Source organism: Orbicella franksi, chromosome 12 (assembly GCF_964199315.1).
Source record: "Orbicella franksi chromosome 12, jaOrbFran1.1, whole genome shotgun sequence".
NCBI classification, from domain to species: domain Eukaryota; kingdom Metazoa; phylum Cnidaria; class Anthozoa; order Scleractinia; family Merulinidae; genus Orbicella; species Orbicella franksi.
The window spans coordinates 5,148,929-5,158,029 of NC_138156.1; the positions used below are offsets into that span (position 1 = coordinate 5,148,929).

The 9,101-nt window shown below is 38.4% G+C and overlaps 1 protein-coding gene across 1 annotated transcript; it reads left to right on the plus strand.

Annotated features, from left to right (window-relative positions):
- Nucleotides 1-714: 714 nt before the first annotated feature.
- On the plus strand, nucleotides 715-8,536 carry LOC145462881 (uncharacterized). Its single transcript, XM_081446526.1, has 7 exons — nucleotides 715-1,442; nucleotides 2,157-2,251; nucleotides 2,765-2,924; nucleotides 4,015-4,078; nucleotides 4,717-4,994; nucleotides 5,835-6,003; nucleotides 7,707-8,536. The coding sequence occupies exons 1-7, from the start codon at nucleotides 768-770 to the stop codon at nucleotides 7,892-7,894; spliced, it is 1,629 nt and encodes a 542-aa protein (XP_081302652.1). The 5' UTR covers nucleotides 715-767; the 3' UTR covers nucleotides 7,895-8,536.
- The last annotated feature ends 565 nt before the right edge of the window (nucleotides 8,537-9,101 follow it).

The window sequence follows — 9,101 nt, forward strand, 5'->3', positions numbered from 1 at the left end:
CCTGAAGTGACTTATTTGTATTCCTTTTTACAGTTTCCAGTTGACCAAGTTTTTACCCAGTAATATTAATTTCAGTGCATACAATACACACTTTTGAATGGAGTACTTCTCACGGAAATGTTATGAAAAATATATCTATATATCAAAGCAGAAAAATTAACACAGATGATTCAGACAAAACAAATGGCAATGTTTATTTTTTGAAACTTTGAATTATTTTGTATGCTTCACTTTATTACCGTTGAGATATCTCCACGGGAAATCTACATGTATTCACTCAGTTTACTATTTTTGAACCAATTCAATTGCAAATACTTCACGTCTATTGTACGTACTTTGCCAAATAGAAACTTTTTAAATATTTTCGGCAAACGTACAGACTTTTATTACATTGTACTTGTTTAGTTATTTGTTTGCATACTCTTTTAAATTTGAGTGCAAGGAGTGATTTAAGAATTATTCGGAATTCTCGGCTATGGAATGGAAGTAATAGAACGTTTTCGATATATTAAAATTCAGCTTGGCAGTGAGACTTAGAGGACACATACAAAGGAAATTGAATGACCATGTTTATTCATTTCACTTGTTTGTGTCCTCTGGGCCTCACTCTCAAGCTGAATTTTAATATATCGAAAGTGGCCTATTGAAGGACTTCAGCCGAATGTCGCTTTTCTACAGCACATAAAATCTTAGTGAACTTTAATGGAAAGGAAAGTAAGAAAGCCAGAAAACTTCATATTTAAGTATGTAGTTGATTGTTATAGATAATGGATAGACTACTGGATAAACTGAGGTGTTTTTTCAAAAATACCTTTCACATTTTTGTCTTCTTTAGTTTGGTTCCAAGTGGCGTTGCTTTAATCATGGCGATTTCCAGGCGAATTGTGCTGATTTTATCTGTAGTGGCACTGGCATTGATAAATTATATACAGGCGGACGATGAATGCGCGGATGACAACCTGCTCGGCCCGAAAGGTTGTCCGACTGAAGACGTCCCAGTGGTAATGCTATCATTTCCACCCTATGTTATATTTGAAGATGACGGTAGCGACCAAACGTACCTCCAAGGCATCGTGTTTGATTACATTCGCGACAGTCTTGAAGGCTGTTGCCATAGCAACGGTGGGCGTGGTATAAACTTGACGTTGCAAAATGACATCGAAACTGGCACCGAAACGGAAGCGGAATTCAACGAGGCTCTCATGAAAGCTGACATCATATTTCCTGTTACGGAAAAGCTAGAAACACTTTTAACATTTTCAGGAATTGAATACACTTTCCACGACATTGTTAAATCACATGGTTATGTGCTTATTGGCCTTATCGATCAGTACAACGCGAAAGCGAGGGATTTGGTGCTGTACGCGCTCTACGACTCATGGCCCATTTTCGTGTTGACCTTCCTTCTAGCCGGAATGGCTGGGATTTGTATTTGGGCATTGGTATGAAAAGAACGTATTACAATAACTTTAAAAAAAGAGCATATGCAACTCTCTCATTCTTACATGCAGTCTCAGAAGTGCTCAACGCTAGCGTGTGACCATGCATGTAAGGAAGACCGTGCTTGACCACATTTCCAAACACCGAGAAGAGAGTTAAGAATACGACGAGTAGCGGAGTATTTTTTTTGCGGACTTTAAGTTGTTTGGTGTGTTCAAACACTGCTTTGAGTGTTTGATATATTTTCTCAATCAAAGCTAAGATGAAGGAAAAAGCGGAGAAATAAAATCATAAAAATCGATGTTAATTCTAATCATATATCAAAACACCATCACGGTCATGCATGATTTTCTTTGTTTAAACGTGATGAATTTGAGACTGACTTTCCAGTTTCTGTTTGACACTCTTGGAAGTGAAAGGGATAATGATATTGTTCTTTTGTTTCCTTACTGGTTAGGGGCCATAATCATTTAGACTCTCGTGAGACTGATAATTTCCCGGTCTCTCAAAACGACCGTCGAGGAATGACATAAGAGAGCAGGTTACAGTAAACGAACCTCTAAGCTTAATTTTCTTAGATCTCTTATGGAGTCTCTAATGGTAGTAATGCCTAGTATGGATTCCTGTCTTAATCAGTCCGTCGTCTGCCAAATTGTTATACTGCTACTCAGTTATGATTTTATGCAGGACGTTGACAGTCTTGTATTTTCTCATAGGAGTTCCATGTAAAGAACGAAGAATTTCCCTTGTCCTTTGCAAAAGGCTCCTATGAAGGATTTTGGTGGGCCTTTATCAGCATGACTACTGTTGGGTAGGAAAATAAATGAATTTCCATAGAGATTTATAAACTATAACTTAAACTATGAATACAGCTGAGGAAAAAACACTTCATTAAACATTGGTCAGCTACGAACGAACTTTAAGATCACGCTGCAACGCACTCTCATAGACCAAGACTGATTCCCTTTAAGAACCCTTCATCGATGACGACAAAGCCTTCATTTTGGTGACTAAGCAATCGGCGTTAGTTAACCAACTGATATATGATCCCAGTACCTTCTTGGTACTACGCACTACCAGAGAAAATCACTAGTTTGATGGAGATTAGATTTTGCCACATCTCTTATTTCTAGCGAAGGAAACATTTTCTCTCAAAACAATGTGGACGTTTCGCCCATTACTCTCGGTCAACGTCCGGAATGAGACTCCAGCGACACTCGTTTGAAGTTGTTTTGAGCCCCTCCTCTAGCCAAAAGGTAATCATATTTAACAGAAAATATAAATCGTTAAATCGTTTACTATGATTTAATTTGGTTACTTGTAGATATGGGGACAAAACTCCAAGATCATTTTTTGGTCGCTTGTTTGGCGTGTTATGGATTCTTCTTGGTGTAATTGTCGTTACTATGTTTACCGCTACGGTGACCTCCGCTCTCACTCACAGTTCGTCGCCAGAGTTTACCACTGCACTGGAAGGACAAGAGGTGAGCAATGATATCAAGCTAACTATCAGCATTAAAACGATATTCTTTTGAAGCTATTTAGTCTTAAAATGATAAATCCATGAAAACAACTGCGGAGAGATCGCGAACGTTATATCCGTGCCGTCTAACCACAAATGTACAACCCACTACAAAATACTGAGAGCCTCTTCATATGAGCCCGGCAACCGGCCTGGCTCGGTTATCAGGACGAATTTTGTTGTCTGTTCATATGGGAAATTTAAGCCCGGTCTGCCGGGATGAAATCCAAGAAACACAACCAAAATGGTGGAACATAAACTTGTATCGTTCGCGGCCGTCGTAGCTTTGTGGGCTCTTGTATCTTTACTAATAAAGCTGATTCGCATACTCCTTAAGTGGAAATACATACAAGACAAAAATTATGCCATTTTTGCAGCTATGTTGCGAAAGCTATTTTGTCTAAAAAGTTTCGTCCCGGCTGCCCGGGCTGGAGTGCTCATATGGGAAAATTTTCATCCCGGTTACCGAGATCTCGGTAACCGGGCCAGCCCGGCTTCTCATATGAACCCACCGACATTTTTACGAAGGAAAGAGTGGCGAGGCGAGATCTCGGAAACCGAGCCAGCCCGGAGCCAGCCCGGTTGACCGGGCTCATATATGAAGAGGCTCTGAGACAACATAAACAAACTCTAGAGTCTTAGAGGGCCCTAGTCAGCCACAACTCTGTTTTCGTTTGCAGGCGAGAGCTTGGCATTACATTTTATTCGGAGCATGTCGAAACGAATGAAAACTCTGTGAAACTACTAAAGATAATTACAAATACTTTCAGGAACACAACTTACAGTAATAATTTCGATGGCATCGAAATTGGCGGGGGCTGCTTAGGGTGAAGTTTTGATTGAGCAGCTATATCAACATTTATTTTACGAGAGAGGATAAGGAATAATTAAAGAGGAAGTAAATGACTATTTATTATAGCTACCTTGAATAGCCATTAGATCTAGTGCGTAGAGTAAAATAATGAGTCACAAACGGAAAATAAATTATTTCTATTTTATAAACTTTATATTTATTATCAATTCTTTTCTTACTTTGCTTATCCACTATTTAGGTAGCCGTATTTTACGACAGCAAAGCCGAGGCCGAAGCATTTTATCTGGGAGCAACAACTCATTGTAAGTGCTGTTTAGCCCATTGATACAGAGCATGTAATTAAGGAACATTTTCCCTCGATATCTCCGAAACTCTGACTTGTGAGTATTTTGCCGGTTATGAAAATTTAAGATTAATGATGCGTGACACGATTCTAAGTTAGAGCGTAGAACATTACCCAAGTCTGCATTCCGCCAAGTGACCCATTCCACCGGCATTTATCCTGGTTTCTGTAGCGTGAAGTGACTAGGAGTATTTCTATTCCCCCATGGATGGGTCGCTAGACCATCGCAGGGTTACTCCCCAGCATTTAATTCGCTAGTACCCATTTTCACACCTGCCGTGGGTGGAGACAGGTACTGTGAGAGTAAAGTGTCTTGCCATGCAAGAACACAACACAATGAACCCAGACCACTCAAACCGGAGTCTAGCACGTTAACCTTGAGGCAACCGCGCCTCACTTTTTGCATCACCGAGACATGACCCCAATTCGTCTCAAAGGTTAAAGAAGACTGCTTGATCACAGGAAGGCAGGTTGTCGAATGTTCTTCAAAATTTTGCCAACGCTTTCTGGAGATTCTGGGAATGTTCTGAGGATTTTTCGTAGACATAAGATTTCCGTTCACAGAGATCATTTTAAATAAGGTCTGTTTTCTTGCAGCGTACGAGAATTTCGAAGACATGCATAAGGATCTACTTGATGATAACGTAGAGGGTGTCTTTATGGAGAGACTCCGAGCATTCTACTTTTACAGGGATATAGAAGACGATGATGATAATTTGCGAGTGTTTGACACCGTTCCTGCAGATATTACATACAAGATGGCCCTTAAACGAAACACTACTTGCAACTTCCTGCAAAAAAACTTTTGCTTCAGACATCGCCTGGAGAATCCTTTGATTGACTCACTCGTCAAAAACTACACTATTCCTTTAAAGGTATTCAATGCTTGATTTGACTAAGATATTTTAGTAAACATTGTTTCCAGTTTTGCATGATGTGCGGTACAAGAATGTTTGCTTGCACCGTTTAGCTACCAAAAAAGTATCTTTACCGGCTGAAAGTTTTATGTTTAAATTGTCGTTTGTGACCCATCTCAATCAACCACTCTAGAATAGTTTTCACGAGCTCCTTTTAGCCTTTTTTCCCTTTTTCCGGTGTTCGTCCAAAGTTGAAGCTTTTATTCTCAAGTCGAGTCCACCACGCCGGAGGAATTTGAAAACGAAGGTTTTACTCTGAAAACGCATGAAATATTTTCCGTCCACACTACACCGAAAGAATTTGAAAACGCAACAATCACCGGCCTTTTTGGATTTGTGTTTGACTAAAACACGGGCATGCGCAGGGCAATCACATCATTGATTATCGTGACGTCATCGGTTTCAAAATGTTTTCTCTCCACATTAAAACGCAAAGCCGGCGTTTTCAAATTCCTTCAGTTTGAAAGGTGTTTTCGAAAAGCTCCGTTTCGTGACGGATTAGTGTGGACGGAAGGCTTAACCGGAGAAATAAAGCTCCGTTTTCAAATTCCTCCGGCGTAGTGTTTATGGATGTGAATGACTAACCAACTGAAAACGCCTCTGATTCATGACCACTAGCAACAAATGAAATTAATAACCCTTGGTAAACCACTGGCACATGATCTCTTTTCTTTTCTTCAGTTGTCTAAGGTAAGAACGAGTAAACATATATCAAGTCTGAGTTGTAAATGTCAAGAGAACACTATCTTAATTCGTGTTCTCGTAACGAAAACTTAACATGAATTGTACTCTTTGTAGGCTTTTAAACCATCCAAGGATATAGTGAGTCTTTTGTCGGGAGATTCTGAAGAAACGGGTATTTTACTACTTATCATCATGGGCGTTTTACTCGGTCTATTCGCGTTAGGCATCTTGGTAGAAGTTTTTCTCAGAAAATCTGCAAAGCGGCCCTGCAAACCAGCCTCACGTAAGTACATCGTAACGACATCTATTCAGTCTAAAGTCGATCTACAATTAGAGAGAATTTCATTTGAGTGTCGAAAAGTCATTGTTCTTGCATCAACTACGCTTCACAATTGAGTTAAAAAAAAAATCGCGCCACTTTTTCATCCAATCAGAAGTAAAACCAAACCCATATCGTGACTCGTTCGCACAAATTTTCCCGCGCTTTGCTTGTCAACCACATACAATTACTTCGACTTCTGATTGGTTCACTGTATTGTTTGTGTCATTTGCGACTGGCTAGAGTGATGATTGCTTTGGTTTTAGTTTTACAGTTGAAAACCGCTCTAGGTATCTAGAAAAACTGGTTTTATAAATAATAACTTTATTTAAGGTGGCCGAATACAGTTTTCGTGCGCGCTTTTGCTGATGCGATTCAGCGCGCGCACAAGGACTGCAAGAAACAAACATGCCGTCAATAGAGCAATCTTTTTATTTACTCAACACCCGCAGTATCTGTGCTATTTTTCTCTATATTTGAACGCAGTGTATTGATGGCTTTAGTCTTTTATTACAAAGATATATTAGAAAAGGTAACGATGCAAAGAACCTAGCAATTCTCAGCTTTTTCTTTGTTACCGAAAGAACCCAGTTAAATGCAGCGCATGCGCAGTTGCTCGAAAAATTGAGACCGATTGCTTTTGCAGAAACTTGTTGATTTCTAACGATCCATTCGTTAGAATTTCAAGAAATTTGGCAAAAAAAAATAGTTCAGAAACCACGTAAATGATCTATCACAAAAAATCTGAATTTTGACATAGGGAATTTTAAATAATTCAGAACATGCAGTGAAAACGATTTACGGCGAATTACGAAAATCGTCTATGTCAAAATTTTATTAGAACAGTGTTGACAGAAGGGATTTAAAGTCAATTCGTAGTGGGCAAATGATGAAAAAAATCTAACGACTGGATTTTTTTTAAATAAACAAAAACCATTTTTTAAGCCTTGTTTTTAACCAGCCCCGTTGCCATGGCAACAGTACACATCTTAGCCAAAATGCGAGAATAAAACCTTCTGAGGTTAACCTTGACTCTTGCAAAAAACGGGCGCCAAAGCATAAATAGTTTAAAAGTAATGGTGAATTAGGCATAGGCACTTGAAAACTGTGTTCGGCCACCTTAAGTGTCAGGGTAGGTATTTAGCTTACAGAAGCTAATTGGGGACACTACTACGTTACAATAGATTAAGATTTAAAATGTACAGTTAAGAATACGAAATTAAGAATTAATTGGGTACACTAGACTACTTTACAATATATTTATGAATCTTTTGCACCGTTAATCTGCATGCAAGTTTTTTCAAGAAGCTGCATGTAGAGTTTTCCGCTACAGTGACTGAGATTATTTCGTCGGCTGAGTTAATTAAATTTATCGATACCTCACAGTGAGTAGTATTTACTGAAGATGTACCAAGAGGGAGCTTCAACATATCGATCGCTGCTACTTAATATATGTTAAGCTGGATGATAGAAGTGCAAACAAATAATAGGTAACGAATTCCCAATTTGATTGTTAATACACCATTGCAGAGAGTTAAATTATCGTAACCGTGCGTTATTGTAGCTTAGTTTACTTGTATTAAATGCTTTCATTAATGTGGTGCTACGTTTATTAACAAATTTAACTTGTGCGGAGGATTTAGTTTGTCCTGTCTATTTTTCTGTAGATGAGAAAAGTCAGAAAACTGCGACTGCCGAAAATTTCCTTCCTGTTAACCCGACTTGGAGGCAGCTGGAAGGCCTGGAACAGGATCTAGAAAAGCTCTCTATTCATGTACAGACCATGAAAGAGAACCTCACAAATACAACAGACAACACTCTCAAGCTCTCTGAATTTTCAGGTTCAACCATTTAATTCGGATAGTCTGTAGCAGGCTCGTTTGGAGGAGAAGATCTGGGAATGTCATTTGTTCTCCTTCTAAACTGATGGTCAACTATCTCACTCCCGAGAGTGTTAAAAAGGTATCTTCTCCATGAACTATGAATTGACTGTCAAACGGACAGGTGACTCAACAAAATAATCTCTTGAGATATTTCAGGGAAGTTTCCTTAACCTACCACAAAATCCTCAGATCTAATATTAAAACTAAATATTACGAAAATCCATAAGTAGAGTACTGTTACAACTGCTATGTGATGAAATACTTTCCAAATTCATAGTTTACGGAATTGGTCTGCATTTTCCTTCTCAGAATAGCTTCTGCTGCACAACGTGTTTCTTAATTTCTTCTTGGAAAATCACTTTTAACTAGTGTGAAAGTTATAACTTGGACAAGAGGAGCCGTCGTAGCTATCGAAGACATATGCAGAGGGCTTAGAGAACCCAAACATCTCTTGACTTGGAAATTGTCCACTGGCACAGTAACACATTTGTAATGATAGGTTTTTGATGGAAGTTATTTTTGGCGTTATCTTTGGGCGGTAAATTTAATTTAACTATTAAGCACCCTTCAGAATTTTAAGTTCACAACTACCAACGGTGCCGTTAGACCTTTTTGCTGGGTGAATTGTTTAACTGCTATGGCTAAGCAGACCAGTTCGTTAGGTTCACAGATACCGATCGACTAAGTTACTTTCTCAGTCCCCTGTTAGCCTCTTCACCAAGATTGCGACAGTTGCTAATGTTTCGATATGAAGAAGGAGTAGAGTAGAGCCAGTAAAATGTTTATTGAAATGCAAGCTTGTTTAATTAGATAATTTAAAAGCACGACAAATCACTAACATTTAAAAACATGAACTGTACAGTTGTAGACTTAAAGACGTCTATTGACAGGAGAAAAAAATAACTAAGTAAATTCTCATTAGTTCCCTGATAAATTGTGTGATGCTGATCCGCTTATATGAAGCTGATCCGCAGCCCGCTTCTTAATTATATCTATTTATCTTATATTATATCTATCTATTTAATTATATCAATATAATTAATATAATGATATCTTAATTATAAATAAACAAACGAGTCCTTGATTAATGGAGACATTTTACAAAGGAAATTCGATATTAATTAGATCATAAGAATAGCCATTATTACCCTGAGAAAAATTGTCAGCTTGTGAATTTTG

Coding starts and splice junctions, on each gene's coding strand:
- LOC145462881 (XM_081446526.1), top strand. CDS start 768: ATGGATAGACTACTGGATAAACTGAGGTGTTTTTTCAAAAATACCTTT. Junction 1,443..2,156: donor GGATTTGTATTTGGGCATTG/GTATGAAAAGAA, acceptor ATTTTCTCATAG/GAGTTCCATGTAAAGAACGA. Junction 2,925..4,014: donor CTGCACTGGAAGGACAAGAG/GTGAGCAATGAT, acceptor TCCACTATTTAG/GTAGCCGTATTTTACGACAG.